The sequence below is a fragment of the Drosophila sulfurigaster genome, chromosome 3, assembly GCF_023558435.1.
Source record: "Drosophila sulfurigaster albostrigata strain 15112-1811.04 chromosome 3, ASM2355843v2, whole genome shotgun sequence".
Lineage (NCBI taxonomy): Eukaryota > Metazoa > Arthropoda > Insecta > Diptera > Drosophilidae > Drosophila > Drosophila sulfurigaster.
Window position 1 is genome coordinate 33,978,360 of NC_084883.1, and position 17,853 is coordinate 33,996,212.

The 17,853-nt window shown below is 38.3% G+C and overlaps 4 protein-coding genes across 4 annotated transcripts; all 4 read left to right on the top strand.

Moving 5' to 3' along the window:
* Nucleotides 1-1,939: 1,939 nt before the first annotated feature.
* Nucleotides 1,940-2,667, top strand: LOC133843198 (uncharacterized). Its single transcript, XM_062276639.1, is given in 3 exon segments — nucleotides 1,940-2,031; nucleotides 2,086-2,211; nucleotides 2,213-2,667. Coding segments are annotated over 3 exon segments (555 nt in total). The 5' UTR covers nucleotides 1,940-1,980; the 3' UTR covers nucleotides 2,591-2,667.
* A 2,586-nt stretch (nucleotides 2,668-5,253) lies between these two features.
* On the top strand, nucleotides 5,254-6,495 carry LOC133840038 (uncharacterized). Its single transcript, XM_062271690.1, has one exon. It carries the CDS (start codon nucleotides 5,254-5,256, stop codon nucleotides 6,493-6,495), a length of 1,242 nt encoding a protein of 413 aa, XP_062127674.1.
* Nucleotides 6,496-7,142: 647 nt separating this feature from the next.
* Nucleotides 7,143-8,390, top strand: LOC133840039 (uncharacterized). Its single transcript, XM_062271691.1, has one exon. It carries the CDS (start codon nucleotides 7,143-7,145, stop codon nucleotides 8,388-8,390), a length of 1,248 nt encoding a protein of 415 aa, XP_062127675.1.
* A 1,435-nt stretch (nucleotides 8,391-9,825) lies between these two features.
* LOC133840040 (uncharacterized) lies at nucleotides 9,826-11,073 on the top strand. Its single transcript, XM_062271692.1, has one exon. It carries the CDS (start codon nucleotides 9,826-9,828, stop codon nucleotides 11,071-11,073), a length of 1,248 nt encoding a protein of 415 aa, XP_062127676.1.
* Nucleotides 11,074-17,853: the final 6,780 nt, after the last annotated feature.

Consider the following 17,853-nt stretch of genomic DNA (forward strand, 5'->3'; position numbering starts at 1 on the left):
AAGAATCTTAGATTATATAGAAAAGAGTGTAAGGTTAATTCTATTTTAACGAATTAACTTAATAAAATATTAGGTTGGCCAAAAAGTCTTGCGGTATTTCCGATAGGTGTCTTTGCAAGCGCGTAGTTCTAGTTCTATTTATCGAATCGGTTCATGCGATACCTTTTTGGAAAGCTCTTTTCCCGCGCTAACACGTGTTTGATTTATTGTTGTTTGTCTTGAGTCGTTCGTGAGTTATAGCGTCACAAACATGGAGCAAAATAATGAGAAAATACAGCATATTTTACAGTACTACTACGATAAAGGCAAAAAATGCAACTCATGCTGCCAATAAAATTTGTGCAGTTTATGGACCCGATACAGTTTCCATTTCCACCGCACAACGATGGTTTCAACGTTTTCGTTCTGGTGCGGAGGTGGTCGAAGATGCGCCACGGTCCGGAAGGCCTGTCGTCGAAAATTGCGATAAAATCGCCGAATTGATCGAAAGAGATCGGCATAGTAGTATAACGAAAGAAACGTAATTTTTTAAATGAATTTTCAGAAGTAAATGAATACGATAAAATTAGAATTATTTTTTATATTATTATTTCTAATACAATATAGACTTGACAGTTTTATAAAGACAAGAAGTACACATAATATGCCAATTGTTAGTACAAAAAATATTTACAAAATATCCACAAAACCATTTGGTTAATTAAGTCATGTCCATCATGACCATTTAATTGCTTAGTGATAAAGCATTAATAATTGAAATTATATAATAAACTTAACTGAAAATATAAGTTTTAAAACAATAGTAATTATACTTTAAACAACGATTCGAAATTCTATATTAATGATCTATTTTTAACTATTTAAGATTCTCTTTGAAGCTTTTAGTAGTATCAATCAAATTATCAATTATACCTAAAAATACACTTTGAAATGCAATTTACAATCCATTCTATATTATAAAAAGTTCTCTTGGATCGTAAAAAGGTAATTCAACAGTTCTGATGTGCAATTCATTTTAGTAGCATCAACGTTAATCATACGATTGTTCAATTCAACTGGTTTTACTGGGGAAACATGTTGGCAGAGCATTTAATATTTGTCATCCCAAAGGTAGCAATTTGTTCGACTTCTTCGTCGTCGTCTTTTGCACGCGCTAATTTGCGCAAATCAAACAACCCACAAATGGAGTATGGAGCATGGAGTATCGAGTATGAAGTGTGGCACCCGAAGACCGAGTTGAAGAATCGTTGCAACCAGTTTACTTGTTATTGCAGTTGTTGTTATTGTTGCTCTTGCTGCTGGATCACTGCGTGCAGTTGTAAAACACCTGCTACAATTGATTAAATCACAGCAATTTATTATTATGATTTTTCGAGTTTTTGCCTTTTTTTCGTTGCTCATTCGTCGAGACCACAAAAAAGATAAAAAAAAATGTAAAATCGAGGTTGATTGATTTTGGAGGTCTCTGCAGTTTGCGGCATAGTCAGCGGGGTTTCCAGGCATTGTGGGTGTTCTTTACGTGAGGTTCAGCCTATGGCCAAGAGTTTAGTTTGCCGTTAGTTAAGCGCAGGCGGAGGCATAAATCAATTGCCCAACTTGGCACGTTCTTAGGCGTTAATTGGAGTTTCGATTTGCATACTCAAACGAATTGAAAGTGCAGCCTTGATCAATCATTAGAGTACAATTTGAGTTTTGCTGATTCGACAAGGAAGATACATTTTTATTACTTTGTTGACAATGAAAACAAGAGTCGCCTCTGTTAGCTGATGTAAATTGTAATCAGCTAACAACATTGTTGTCAATAAATATTACAAGGCATAATTAACTACATATATTGTATAATAACATTGTTGTCAATAAATATTAAAAGGCATAATTAACTATATATATTGTATAATAACATGAAAATAGCGTGCTAAAGCAACAAATAAATACAGCTCTGAATTCGAATGATGAACCAGAGTGCAGTGCAACGTTGCCATGAAGCTGACAGTGATTTTCCTCTTATTGCACTTGCTGCATCACATTGCGGTAAGTATTCGCAAATAAATAATTGAATAATCTTACACAAATTCTGTTTTGCAGTGCGAAAAGTCCTATGTGGTAACCAATGAGCAACTGGATGCCTTTGAGGGCGACTCCGAGTCGCTGGTATCCTTTGACACTTTGCGAACCATTGGCGAGGAGCGTGCGTTGAATGGTTCCTTCTCCTTTTTTGGGTGACATGAACAACGATGACTTCAAGGTCTCGGTGGAATTGTATTCGAGTCCCAAGAGCGATGGTGACTACAAGCGCATTGTGTTCGATGTGCCGCCCACAAACATTTGCGATTGTTTCAAGAAGTTCTATGTACAGTTTGTGCAGCCATCGGTCAGAGAGGGCGACGTCACAAATTTCCCATTGGTCGACGAGGACTCGTGTCCCATACCCCAAGGTGAATTCTTCATCAAGAAACTGATATTCAACATCGAAGATTGGCCCGATCAGGTGCCGCGTGGTCTGGTCAAGGCGATCATCACGTTCTGGAACGATGGAAATAATGTGGGTGGACTTATTGTCGTGGTGCGCATTGAGGATCGCGACAGTTAAACTGCGTGAAATGTATTCTATTTTACTTATATACCATATCATTTAGTTAGCTAGCAATAAAGGTCTTTGAAAGCGAGCGAAGCAAATGCACTTTTTTGTTGAATTATGCTCAGCTCGAATTACAGCTGGGTGTTAAAACAAACAAGTAGAATAAATCAATTTCTGGAGTTTCATTAGAACTGAGACTTCAACACCTCATCAAGTGAAATCCCGACTTACATAGATGGCTCCCCCCGCCCAAAAAAAAAGAAAGAAATTTTGTTGTTTAAATAGAAAAAGTGAAAAGTGCGCCAAAGAGAAAAACTCAGCAGGAGATATTTTCAACATTTTCACGGATGGATTTCCCCAGAACGCAGAGCGATCTACAAATTTTATTTATACATTTTCATTCACGATACAACGAGGGCGGCCCCATTGGGGCGTGGCAAGAGGGTGGAGGGTGTAGCTAGGGGGATTTCCCCTGGTTTCGATGTCATGTTGGGGTCGCTCGGCTAAACGCGCGCGCGTTCGCCACGTGCTAAAAATACTCGAGAACAACGAACAACGAACAACGACCAACGAACGACAACGACAAGTGAAATGGGGGATTTTCCGAAAAATGAAAACGTCACTTTGGACCTAGGCCTAGGCATTAGTTATCAGCAAAACGGGGGGCGCGAGCAGCTAAAACATCTGCAGGCAAAAGCCGCAACTATTTGAGGCATTTTCCAAGTAATATGCAACACATGTTGTGTGCGCCTGCGCCTGCGTCTTCGGGCTGTGCCCCGTGCAACAGATGATGAGAAATGAATGCACTGTCACATGGCAACGCTTGCGACTAACATCAAGTGACAGTTCTTGCTTTTGTCCCCCTCCGCTCTCGCATCGCATGTCAGGCATGACATTAGATGCCGCCTTGATAAGTCCTGGCCTCGGCTTGCCTCCCCATTGCTTCCCCACACGTGCCACACGCTGCTGCTGCACAATTGTCAATCAAAAACAAAGGCAAAAGATTGTACAGTTGCCACAAAAGGTGGCGACTCCACTGGCAACTCAATTGATCCCACAAACAACAACTATTTAACACTCTTCAATCTCTCACTCGGTGTGTGTGTGTGTATCTCTATCTATAATTTTTATGTCTTCTTCTCAAAAATTGTTGAAATTTTGATTATTTTGTTTTTGGAGAATTTACACAATCATTTAATGGCCTACAAACAGGGCCATAAAATAGCTGCAGCTGCGAGCAAGCCCAAGGCAACATCTCTAGCTTGCCACACAAATCAAAGCATACAAATTGTTTTCAACAGAATTATGGCATATCTATGGCCAAGCGACAATGATTAAATATATATAAGAGAGAAAACTTCTGTTTGTCCATTAAAATGTCGAAGACGCCGTCGCCGCAGTGGAGAATTTTAACAATTTTATTAATGGGTCGCGTGATTTAATGTGTGCTGAGGAAATTATATCTATATAGTACAAGTTGTGCTCCCTTAATTGCGTAATGATTGAGTTAGTTGTGGCTTCTGGTTTATGATCTAGCCGCTAATTGGGCCGTAGTATCCGTATTGGGATATAATGCAACCTCTAATTTAGCTGCCGTGTATTTCGATTACGACTCTCTGTTGGGGGTCATCAGATTCTTTCTAAGTGGGGATACCTCAATTGTGCTTTTCAACTATAACCCTAATAAGTCTTATCTTTGTACAACTTTCTCACGCTTTTTCCCCCAACTCCTAATAAGATTATAAGTTTCATTTTTCATTTGTTTGTGATTGTAGCAATCCTCTGGCATTGACATAACTTCACAGCTGCTGCTGGAGATGTCAACATACTTGTTCTGCAATCTATTCACTACCACGAGTTGCTCCATTGGAGTCATAAAACTTTGCTAATTGAATACGTAGTGCACTCAGGCCATTAAAATGTGCCCTCAAATTAGAAACAGGCCAAATCATGAGCATAATAGTTGAGTTCGAAGTACGATCGACAAATCGGGGAGCACAATCTTATACGGGGTGCCATCGATTTATTACCCTCGACTGGGCTGTAAAATGTTTCGCAATCATATTTATGGACGACCCACATTTGTGGGGTTAACGATGCTGTGCTCAAAACATGTTGCCAATTTGTGCAAAAATCAGCGGCCACTTGAAACTTAAGTGCCAAGGCACTCAAGTCAAAGTATTGTTTGCTCGATATATAAAATATATACAATTGTATATATAGCCAAAAAGGTATGTAACAGGCAGACATCAAAACTATATAAAATATATTCATTATATTCCCAAAAAAAAATATTAAAGAGTTGATATATACTATATTTAAAAAAACAACTGCGAATTTTGGAAATGACATATATTTATTATAACAAATGTGACCCTTTGAACTGTAATAATTGTTGTTGATAAGCTTTAGTGCACTTAAAATATTTGGTGATTCCTCAACTTTAGACAATAATACTAAAAATGATTAAACGCAAATGAAATGTAGTTTTTTGTTTTTCAAGTTAATCTCTCAGTTGGGTATGGAAATAGTATTTTGTTCTAGACTGACTCGCAAATATGACGACAAAATGACACTATGCCCCGACAATTCAAAAATGTAAATCAACTGATTAGATTTCATGAAAATGAGATTTAAACAACGAATTCTGAGCAGTGGAAACAGTTTCGGCCGCAATGGCATCCAAAATAGTTCTGTTCCTGCTGCTTCTTGGACTAACTCTAAGAGAAGGAGACACTAGGGCGACCTGCTCATACGGCGGTACGGTACATGGAAGGATTCACGATTTCCCACCTAATGAGTTCGAGTGTGCCTCGAACTCAACAGTTGGATATATTCATAATCTGGTAGTTGTTATACGTGTCATGGTCAATGATGACGTGGACCGTTATCACACAGTGGTAAATATGGCGAGGAAAGTACCTTCAATGAAAATGGAATTTGCGATCTACGAGGCACTATGTATGGTCGCTAAGAAGTCCACAATTGATCCTATTAAGATTATGGACTTCTATAAACAAATGAGAGATAGCTATCATATTTGGCCAGTCATGTTCTATCGTGTTTTTGTGCAGCAAAGTGCTAAGGCTCTCTCGCTAGCTGTAACTAACCAGCCTACTGAGTTCGCGATCAACGGACTGCTGCAGGGTTTGACTAAAACCGAACGATATTACACGGAAAAGATACTTAAGGTTGTATTTGATACTGTGCTCACTTCAGAATCCCCTCTAAATGTGGTTCAACGTCTGAGCTATTTCGGCGCTAGTCTTGAACAACTGACCATGGCACATTTACAATTGCTGAAACGCCCCGAGGTGAAATCTAATTCGAGTGCACGCGCTGAATTGCTTGATAATTTTCGACAAGTTATGATTGACCCGAAATTTGAAAGGAACGTGGAGAACCACCTGCGTCGGAAGGTGCGGAAGCTGTTCCCGCATTATCTTGATTGGATCTCCTCGCATAGTATATACTTACGCCGAGCAAACATAGATACCGAAGACTACCTCATTGGTTGCCGAAAGCAAAATGGGAGAATGAGTATTTGTACTAGCCCCGATTCGCCATATAGCGATAACATGGTGTACTACACAATCGAGAAGGACCACAACAAGACGTTAGTTGGTATAGATAAATACGAGAACTGCTGCGGCACTTTAAACAACAATATTCCAACAATCACAATGGATACTAGCAACTTTTTCTTTAGCCCCAACTACTGTTGGTGGCGTGTAGTTCTGGTGCCAAACGGTATAGCACTTTACGATGATGCGACATCTAGCTTGGTGCTCTGTGGTGGCGATTCAGCAGAATGGGATGGCGAGAAGCATTATGCATATGCTCGACGAGCTGAGGATTTTGAAGCTCATCGCGACGAATGCACGTGGTTCTTCGAGAACAACTTGTACACGAATTGATCTTACTTCTGCAGTAAATTCCAGCTGATTGCTACAAACCACATATGTTTGTATATTTTTCACTTAATTAATTACAATATCGTTATACAAAATATACTCTTAATTATATTTTACTATATAATCCGTAATTTCAACCAAATTACCACTATCGCATTGTTTTGCATTTATTTAAAATGGTAAAAAGGTATTTTACGATCGAGAAATCTCGACTGGAATTTGTTTTTATTTTAAAATCAGATGTAAACGCGAAGCAGCTTATGCTATCAGCATACAACAAAGTACAAAAGCTTGAAACATTGATTTATATAAAACTCAACTCAAATTTTTTGTAGTTATAATTTAAGCAAATGTAAACATTGGAACTCATTTTTTAATTAAATCAAAATTAAATCATCAGAATGCAATAATAAAAATGTTAAAGCTCAAATAAAATGTTTTTTTTTTTTTGGTTTTTTGCAACTAATCTCAAGGTTGTGCACCGAAATGATCTTTTGCTCTTGACTCAATTGAAAGTATGATTGCCATACCGGAAAGATGACTAATGACATTTTGCCCCGACAATTCAAAAACCTAATTCAACTGATAATACTTCAAGAAAATGAGATTTAAACGTCGAGTTCTTAGCAGAGAAAACAGTTTCAGTCGCAATGGCATCCAAAATAGTTCTGTTTCTCCTGCTTCTTGGACTAACTCTAAAAGACGGAGAAACTTCGTCGATTTGCAAAGGCTACGCTATAGTAATTGGAAGGATCAACAAACTCCCACCTAATCAGTCTGAGTGTCCCTCAAACTCAACAGCCGGACGTCCTCGAAACCTAGCTGCTATTATACGTGTCATTGTCAATGATGACGTCAACCGTTATCACACAGTGCTGCAAATGGCGAGAAATATAGAAAGACGCTCGATAAAAATGGAAGACGCGATATACGAGGCACTATGTCTGGTCGCTAAGAAAACCATAAGTGATCCGATTAAGATTCTGGATTTTTACAATCAAATTGACGATAAATACTATATTTCGCCGTTAAGGTTCTATCGGGTCTTCGTCAAATGTAGTGCTAAGGTTCTTTCGCAGGCAGTGTCCAATAACTCTGATACCAAGTTTTCGATGATAACCGGACTGCTGCGGCGTTTGACAGAAAGCGAACAATATTACACGGAAGAGATACTTGAGGCTCTATTTGATATTGTGCTGTCGTCCGAATCCCCACTGAATATAGTTCAGCGGCTGAGCTTTTTCGATGCAAGTTCGGAACAACTCACCATGGCACATTTACAATTGCTGAATCGCCCCGAAGTGCAATCTAATTCGAGTGCGCACGCTGGCTTGCTCGACAATCTTCGACAGTTGATGGTCGAGCCGGCATTTAAAAGAAGCGTAGACTTTCGCTTGCGTCGGAAAGTGTACAGATTGTTCCCGCATTATATTGATTGGGTCTCCACCTCCTTTATGGCCCGGTTACGTCGGGCAAACATAGATATCGAAGAGTACCTTGTTAGTTGTCGGAAGCAAGATGGGTCATTAACTATTTGTACTTACGACGTGGCACCATGGGGCGAAAATAGTGTGGACTACAGAATTAAAGTGGCCCATAACAAGACTTTGGTTGCCTTAAATTTAAACTTGTTCTACTGTGCGGCAGTGAACAGCACCATTCCAGCAAGCACACGAGTTACCAAGAACTTTTACGTCAGCAGCGACTATTATTGGTGGCGTGTGGTTCTAGTGCCCAACGGTTTGGCATTCTACGACGATGCGACATCTAGCTTGGTGTTCTGTGGAGGCGATTCAGCACAATGGGATGGCGACAAACATTATGCATATGCTCGACGAGCTGAGGATTTTGAAGCCCATCGCGATGAATGCACGTGGTTGTTCGAGAATTACGAGTAAAGATAAATGTTAGTAAAAGAAATTTTGTATATGTGAATGAAGAGACACCAATGAACCAATAATTTACTGGGCGATTATGGGGATCTTTGTTTTGTAAAATACCTTGCGACGTTTTCTGGGGCTTATTGACCAGTGTGGAAGTTGGTATTTGAATTTGTAGAGCGTTTAACACAATGTTCAGAGTAATATATGGACGAGATACTTGAGACTCTGTTTGACATTGTGCTCTGTTCCGGATCCCCACTGAACATAGTCCAGCGTTTGAGATTTTTTGATGCTAGTCCGGAACAGCTGACCCTGACACACTAACAATTGCTGAAACGCCTCGAGATGTAATCTAATTCGAGTGCGCACGCTGAATGGCTCGATAATCTTCGGCAGTTGATAACTAACATCATGCGACGGAAAGTGAACAGATTATTCCCCCAGTATTTTGAATGGTTCAATGAAACCTTGGTAGTGCACATACGCCAAGCAACTACCTTATTCATTGCCACGACTAGTATAGTACCCATGATATTTGTACTAATGAAATGTCATGGAAAGGGTTCAGAGCGCGCTAACTTGATCTGAGGTTGACGTTGATTGGCTTAAAATATTGAGCGTATCTTAATTTGGCAATTAACATGGCAATCCATATAGAACTTTTACCATTTCCGCGACAACTTCTGGTGGTATGTGGTTCTTGTGCCAAACGGTGTGGCACTCTAGATTCAGCTTGGTGCTCATTACGTATACGCTCGAGGAGATGTCATCGCGACAAGTGCTTGTGGTTCGTCAATAACATAGTACTTTAAATAATATACTAATTTATTTACTGAGCAATCATTATTTTATTGAACCTTTATGACTATATTCAGATTTTGGTTGGCGCTTTTTGATGGGTAATGGTGCAGTCATTTAAATAGATCAAGAAACAGACATAGAGAGAGACTATAATATCATTATTTTGCACTTATTGATAATGGGTAGTGGGTATCTCACAGTCGACCAAATTCGACTGGAACATTTTCACATTTTGTTATTTGAGAATCATATTTAATCGCTTGGGTACGAAAGCTAGCCATATCAACTGATGCCTTTAGAATACAACAACCAACAAATACTGAACTCAACCAGCTCAGATTATTTGGAATTGTGATTCTAATAAATTTGACCTTTTGAACTATATAACTTAGAAGTGATAATTTTTAGTCAAATCAAAATCAACTTCAGACTTTAATAACAAAAATATTAGAACGCAAACGAAATGTAGTTTTTATGTTTACAGTTTATGACAAAGTTGTGCAGTTAATCGCAAATGTGATTATCATACCGAAAACAATTAATAATGACATTATGCCCGACATTTCAAAAATCTAATTTAACTGATAATACTTAAAGAAAATGAGATTTAAACAACGCATTCTGAGCAGAGAAAACAGTTTCAGTCGCAATGGCATCCAAAATAGTTCTGTTCCTCCTGCTTCTTGGACTAACTCCAAAAGACGGAGAAACTTCGTCGATTTGCAAAGGCTACGCTACAGTAATTGGAAGGATCAACGAACTCCCACCTAATCAATCTGAGTGTCCCACTAACTCAACAGCCGGACATCCTCAAAACCTGGCAGCCATTATACGTGTCATTGTCAATGGTGACGTCAACCGTTATCACTCAGTGCTGCAAATGGCGAGAAATATAGAAATACGTTCGATAAAAATGGAAGACGCGATATACGAGGCACTATGTCTGGTCGCTAAGAAAACCATAAGTGATCCCATTAAGATTCTGGATTTCTACAATCAAATCCGCAATAAATACTACGTTTCGCCATTAAGGTTCTATCGGGTCTTCGTCAAACGTAGCGCTAAGGTTCTTTCGCAGGCAGTGACCAATAACTCTAATACCAAGTTTTCGATGATCACCAGACTGCTGCGGCGTTTGACAGAAAGTGAACAATATTACACGAAAGAAATACTTGAGGCTCTATTTGACATTGTGCTCTCTTCCGAATCCCCAATGAATGTAGTTCAGCGGCTGAGTTCTTTCGGTGCAAGTTCGGAACAACTGACCATGGCACATTTACAATTGCTGAATCGCCCCGAAGTGAAATCTAATTCGAGTGCGCACGCTGAATTGCTCGACAATCTTCGACAGTTGATGATCAAACCGGCATATCAAAGAAGTGTAGACTTCCGCCTGCGTCGGAAAGTGTACAGATTGTTCCCGCATTATATTGATTGGGTCTCCACCTCCTTTATGGCCCGCTTACGTCGGGCAAACATAGATAGCAAAGACTACCTTGTTAGTTGTCGAAAGCAAGATTGGTCATTTACTCTTTGCACTAACTACTTGGTGTTAGGACCCCAGAATAATATGGACTACATAATTGAAGTGGCCCACAACAAGACTTTGGTTGCTTTAAATTTTAACTTGTTCTACTATGCGGCAGTGAACAGCACCATTCCAGCAAGCACACGAGTGACCAAGAACTTTTACGTAAACCACGGCTTCTATTGGTGGCGTGTAGTTCTAGTGCCCAACGGTATAGCACTCTATGACGATGCGACATCTAGCTTGGTGATCTGTGGAGGAGATTCAGCTCAATGGGATGGCGATAGACATTATGCATATGCTCGACGAGCTGAGGATTTTGAAGCCCATCGCGATGAATGCACGTGGTTTTTCGAGAACGACTATTAAAAGTAAATTTTTATAAAATAAATTTTGTACCTATGAATGAGAAGACAGTAATGTACCAATTATTTACTGGGCGATTATGGGGATCTTTCTTTTATCGGATACCTTGCAAATATTCCTCAGCTTGTGTTTGGCGCTTTATGATCATTGTGAGTGATCATTTAAATCTGAAAAGAGAAAATGATTTGCCATCTAGAATGATGAATAGGAAAGAGAACTCCACTTGAGTGTGATCGACTGTGAAATACCAGGGACAAATTTTTAAATAAAATACAGTACGGAGTTTTTATACCCGCTACCCATAGGGTAGAAGGGTATTATAACTTTGTGCCGGCAAATGTATGTAACAGGTAGAAGGAGGCATCTCCGACCCTATAAAGTATATATATTCTTGATCAGCGTCAACAGCCAAGACGATCTGGCCATGTCCGTCTGTCCGTCTGTGTGTCTGTGTGTCTGTCCGTCCGTCCGTATGAACACCTAGATCTCAGAGACTATAAGAGATAGAGCTATAATTTTTTTTCGACAGCATTTGTTATGTTTGCACGCAGATCAAGTTTGTTTCAAATTTTTGCCACGCCCACTTCGGCCCCCGTAAATCAAAAAAATCGAATAACAAGCGTAGATGTAAAGCGAATTTTAGTATATACAATAATAAGTATAATAGTTATGATTCCTGAAAATTTGGTTTCGATCAGATAAAAATTGTCGAAGTTATTAAAGAAATAATTTTGTATGGGCAAAAACGCCTACTTACTAGGGGTCTAATTTGCTTTGGCCGACAATCTGGTATATTGTGCCGTCTATGATATATTTTGAATGCGGTACATTTTTACATTTGGCATATTTTTTAGTGTTTTAGTATATTTGGTATATTTTAATAATAATACCCCAAAATATATTTTCAGTATTTTTGTAGTATAATTGGTATGTTTTGAGAATAATACCGCAAAATATATTGCTTTTATTCAAAATGGGTAGCGGGTATCTCACAGTCGAGCACACTCGACTGTAGCTTTCTTACTTGTTGTTATTAATATAGTGTTCATCACATTACATTTTATGTTAATGTCTTAATTTTATAAAATATAATCGAAATAATTAGGAGAGAGTAAATTTTAATATAAAAATAAACAAGATAGAAAGTTTTAGTCAAGTGTGCTCGTGAAAAATATACCGAAGGCTATACGAGGGTTGCTATTTAAGTTTCTGGCCTAGGTCACTTTTAGCCATATTAGGACCAATTGGCTATTTCCCAAAAAAAGTTTGGACTTTTATTGATAAAAGCTCCATACAACTTTTTCATGTGCGACCACGTTTGATATCGATAAACGATTAATCAAAAACTTACCTTGGCAGAAAAATCGAATTAACTCGTGAACACTTTCGAGCAATAATTTTTCACAACTTTCGACTTGGATTATTACGATAAGAGTGCACCGATGAACTTAAATCTTTATAACGAGATGAAGTGCCATCCTATAACCCTGTGAAATACTGGTTTAATGGATTCTATCGTGGCCGATGCTCGCTGGAAGACGAAGGTGGTGAAGGTCGTCAAAAAACAGACGTTGTGCCAGAAAACATTGATGCCGTGCGTGAACTGATAATGCTAGATCGTCATGTGACATATCGTGAGATAGAGGCATCCTTTGACATTTCTTCCACCAGAATACATTCGATATTGCATAAACACCTGGTCGTAAAAAAGGATTGTTCTCGTTGGATCCCGTACAATTTGACAATTGCTCAAAAAAAGGCTTGTGTGGATTGGTTCAAAGAAATTTTGGAAAAATACATTCCCTGTGCTTCAAAAGACATTTATAAGATAGTCACAGGTGACAAATCATAGATCTATGGTTATGAGCCCAAAACAAAACAGCAATCGACCGTGTGGGTCTTTGAAGACGAGCCAAATCCAACGAACCTTGTTCGTGGAGGAAGCACTATTCAGCAAATGGTCGCCTGTTTCTTCGGTAAAACTGGTCATGTGGCGACTGTTTCGCTTGACCAATGTAGGACGGTCAATTCTGAGTGGTACACCATAATTTGTAAGCCTGAAGTCCTTGTAGAAATTCGAAAAACGAACAAGAAAAGATGGATCATTCCGCACCATGACAACGCGAACTCTCACACACCAGCTCAAACCCGCCCCTTTTTTTTTGTGGTTAAAACGTGGAATTCATGGGTCATCCGCCGTACAGCCCTGACTTGGCACCCAAAGACTTCTTTTTATACCCGTACATCAAGGAAAAAAGGCGTGGTCACGAATTTTCGATGTCAGAAAGTGCTGTTAAAGTGTTCAAAAACCATGTTTTGGAGGTGCCTCAATCAGAGTGGAAAAAGTGCTTCGACAATTGATTTGAGGGCATTCAAAAGTATATAAATCTTGCTGGAGAATACTGTGACAAACAATAAATCCATTTTTTTTTTTATAAATATTCGCATTTTCATTATTAGGCCAGAAATATAAATAGCAACCCTCGTATGTGGTATATTGATATGAGTACTACATTGAAAATGACTAAACGTAAAAAAATGTTTAAAAATAATTGTTTATACTATATACAAAATGTTACTACTATGAATGAAAATAAACTAATGAACCGTTTATTTACTGCAAATATGCATTTAAAACAGAGCTTACGACTATACACAGCTTGATTGGTGATTTTGTAGGATACTTTGCGACTATTCGTCAGCTTGTTGGCGCTTATTGATCGGTGATGTTGCAGCCATTTAAATACCTCAAGAAACAGAAAGAAAACACTATTTTGTACTTATTGAAGATGTGTAGTGGGTATTTCCTTGTTGAGCAACCTTGACTGAAACTTTAATAAAATACAACAAATAATAAATAATAGAAACAACGATTTCTATAAAACAAAATTCAACCAGCACAGAAAATTTTGAGTGTTGATTATAACAAATGTAACCCTTTAAACTATTAAAATTTAAAGCGATAATTTTTGTCAAGTCAAAATTAATAGTCATTTTTAATCTTCAGACTGAAGTAATAAAAAGATAGTTAGAGCACAAGTGAAATTGAGTTTTTTGCTTTTCCAGTTAATGATATTTTGCTCTCGACTTGCACCCAAATATAATTAATTATCTACATCATATTTGTTTCGCCTCACTAATTTGTGCAATAAACAATAAGAATACTAAATATGTAAGTTTAATGTAGATTTTGAGTCCTCTACAATTTGATTAGAACATACATACGTTGCATAGGAAATAGAAAATTTAGATGCACCTTAAAGTATGCAACACAAATTATGAGAATATGAAAGGAAACAGTGAATGGGAAGGAGAATAGAAAATGAAAAGGAAAGGGAAAGGGAAGTGAACCTGGTTTGTCTACAGTTGCCAGCTAAAACCAATTTATAGATAATAAAATAATTAATCATGCACTTGTCCAACTGAAAGTCCTAAGCCAACACAGCACAACATACAGCAAGGATAGAGGACACGCAAACACCCAGCACATTATCCCTGACCATTAACTCAGCTGTCCTGACGCCCAGATGATTGATGTGTGTGTGCCTGTGTAAGTGTGTGTGTGTATGTGTATGTGGAGTCAACTGAATGACTAAACAATTCTTTGAACACATTTTCCCAAAAGCGAATTGTTGGCGAAAATCACGAAAATGGAATGGAAAATGATTGTGTGGAAATTATGATAAGACACTTTGACTTCGCTTCTAATTAAAATTCCCTCGATTTTGCGGGCTGTGCACTTCTCAATTATATCTATGGTATGGATTTTTTTTCATTTGTGCGGCATCATGGTAAATAAGAAGCGTAGCAACAACAGATTTCTAACAGCTCAAATGAATGAATTATTCATGTGAATGTTGTGTTGTGGGTGTGGCATTCGGATTGTTGCCCTTTTAATTTACTAAGTTTTTATCCCTCAAGTGGGGCACACTTATTGCCCCGGCACATTCATAATTGGACTTAGTGAAGGAATTAAGTGATTTCAATGGGTGTGCCGCGATGACTTGGCGCAAAAGTCCAGCGCAGGATAACAGGTGTTTAATAGATGCATCACATGGCATAATTTTAATTGTAATTACTTTGCGTTAAGTACGCGCAGTTAAAAGAATCAATTTAAAGTTATGAACCTCACCAAAAATTAGCAATTCCATGTTTGTGGCGAGGTATCGAATAGGTATCGAGTTGCAACGCGTTTTTGTGCCGCTAATTCTGCAACGCGTTGCAAGTTGCGACGATGATTTATGTGCGGCCGCACCTACATTTATGCCACAAAGTGGCCATAAATCACACCAAGAGGCAAAACTTCGACTCTACTGACTCCACTCCATTGGCAGCTGCTGCACGCGGAGCTAGGCTAAAGCTGTAGCTGTAGCTGGAAGTTGAAGCTGCTCAGAAGACAACAACAGCGACAAGAAAAGCCCGCAGCAAAAGTCGACAACAAATTGATATTTTTAACATGTGAGTTCAAATAGATAAAGTCAATTGATGGACAGAGAGTAAGAAAATAAGAAAAATCAGTAGCAAAAAAGAAATACGCAACAAACAGACAGATGACTGCGGACTGGGAGACAGACAAAGAGACTGCGGCAGACAGGCAGACTGTTGTCCAAATGCGTTTGCCTGGCTGGCATGACAATTAGCCGGCGGGCTGCCCAGAGTGACGCCTCCAAACAAAGAGACAGGCTGCCTCCGCCTTCGCCTTCGCCTCCAACTTCGCCTCCACCTCCTCCATTCCAATCGCCTTCGCCCGCACGACAAGTTGTCAATGTTGTGTGTTGTGTGTTGTATCTCTGGGAGCTTGCAAAGTTTTTCTTGCTTTTTGCCCGAACACTTGTCACAAATTGTGCAAATTTATTTTACGCGCTAAATGCAAAACGTGCCCGGCCAGCTAAATGGCAAAAATTACACTCGCAATTCTACGAGTTGTTCCCTACGAGTGTATTCTTATTGTTGTTGTTGTTGTTGTTGTTGTTGTTGGCAATTGTCAATAACTGTGCCTCTTCCCTGAACTGGCCCACCCACAAGCTACGCATTTTGAATATGTTTATATATGTAGTATATATAAACAGTATTCTTCTTCTATTTACTTAATAACTGCTTATTTATGAGCTTGCCAACCCTTTGGCAGCTGCCTCTTTTTTTCTGTTTAACAATGCGTAAAGTTTGTCGCCGCTTTTGATGGATTACAACAAAAGTTGGCGAGTTACTGGAAGCTGTTTTGCCTTTGGCCTCACTCTGATTTTGCTTTAATACTTTTGCCTTTTGTATGGCCACATTTATAATTATTTATGTGCGAGTATGACTGTTGCCATTATGCAATTTATTTCAGGTCTACCGCTCAACGTCTTTTCATCTCGTTTTATGCCTTTTGAGCAGCGCTTTTTGATTAATTGCCAACGACAGAGATGAAGTGGGGAAGGAGTAATGAATAAAAGCCGAGGGAATATGCACTCAAGAGTTGCGTAAACTTTTAAAGTGATCTGATTAAATTATGTGGGAGATTAGCCTAACAGTTGTTAAGAGCATTACGTACCTAGAAGCATTCTATTTATTGCGAGTTTTTTTTCTAATTTATGCTAAACATATTATCCATATCTTTAAGCTTAAAATACCATGTTGTATACAATTTATTGTAATATATTTTATTCTGAATATATTGTAGACATTTTCAATATGCAACTATTGTTTTTTCTTAATAAATTTCAATGTAATTCGCGTTTTGAACAGCTAAATGTCACATACTATAAGAGATAGAGATCTGGTATGGCTGGCACACTATATATTTTATATATATAAATGTAGTGTAGTAGTGTAGTATTTTAAATGTAGTGTGTACTGTATAAATATACCTACAATAGCCTTTGGTATATTCTTAGTATATATATAGTATATTAATTTGGTATATTTTTATAATAAAGTCACACTGTATTGCTCTTATTCAATATAGGTATCTTACAGTCTTACTTGTTATTACTATTTTTTCAAAGTTGTGCCAAATCCTCTATAAAAACTATTTTAAAATGGCCTGTCACAGTGTCAGTTAATGTCTAGTGATTGTTGGAACAATAAAATACTCACAACAACTTGCTCTAATTCGAGTCGTGTGAGCCCACATAACTCGGGTTAATTTACTGTGACAGTTGCAGCTACTGTTTGTCACACAATTATCCTGTGTGTTTGTATCTGGACAATCATTAAATGGTTTTTCCTTAACGCGAAACAATTCCCAAAGCCGAAAAAGCATCAAATGCATTTTCATTGCAACTGCAACAGCAACTGGACTGCAATGCCCATCGTCACGTTGATTAATGATGATGCCTTCGTCTGGCCGTCAATGTCAATTATGCCATTTGCATTTACAATCCAAAGAAAATACAAAAAAAATTGTAAGCAATTATTAGAGGTTGTTTTTTTTTTTCTTCTGCCACTGATCGATTGGTTGACGTGTTTAGATTTTGCTCCATCTTTCTCTTCTCTTTTTTGGAATAGAAGAGATAAGAATCAGAATAGAAGAATGAACGGGGCAAAATGGGTAACAAAACGATGAACTGAAAATGATTAGTCAACAAGCCTGGTCGGCAATAAAAATTACTGACAATTTCATGAACAAACGCCTTTTATGACCCCACCAACAATAACAACAACAAAGATGGTATAAAATTTTCATTTTGTGTCGAAGCAATCGTACACAAGCAGAAGAGAGGAAAACTATTAACAAATGTCAATTAGATGACAGAGGCGCAAAAGTTGAGCGAGAGAAAGGCAGAGAATGCAGCCAGTTAA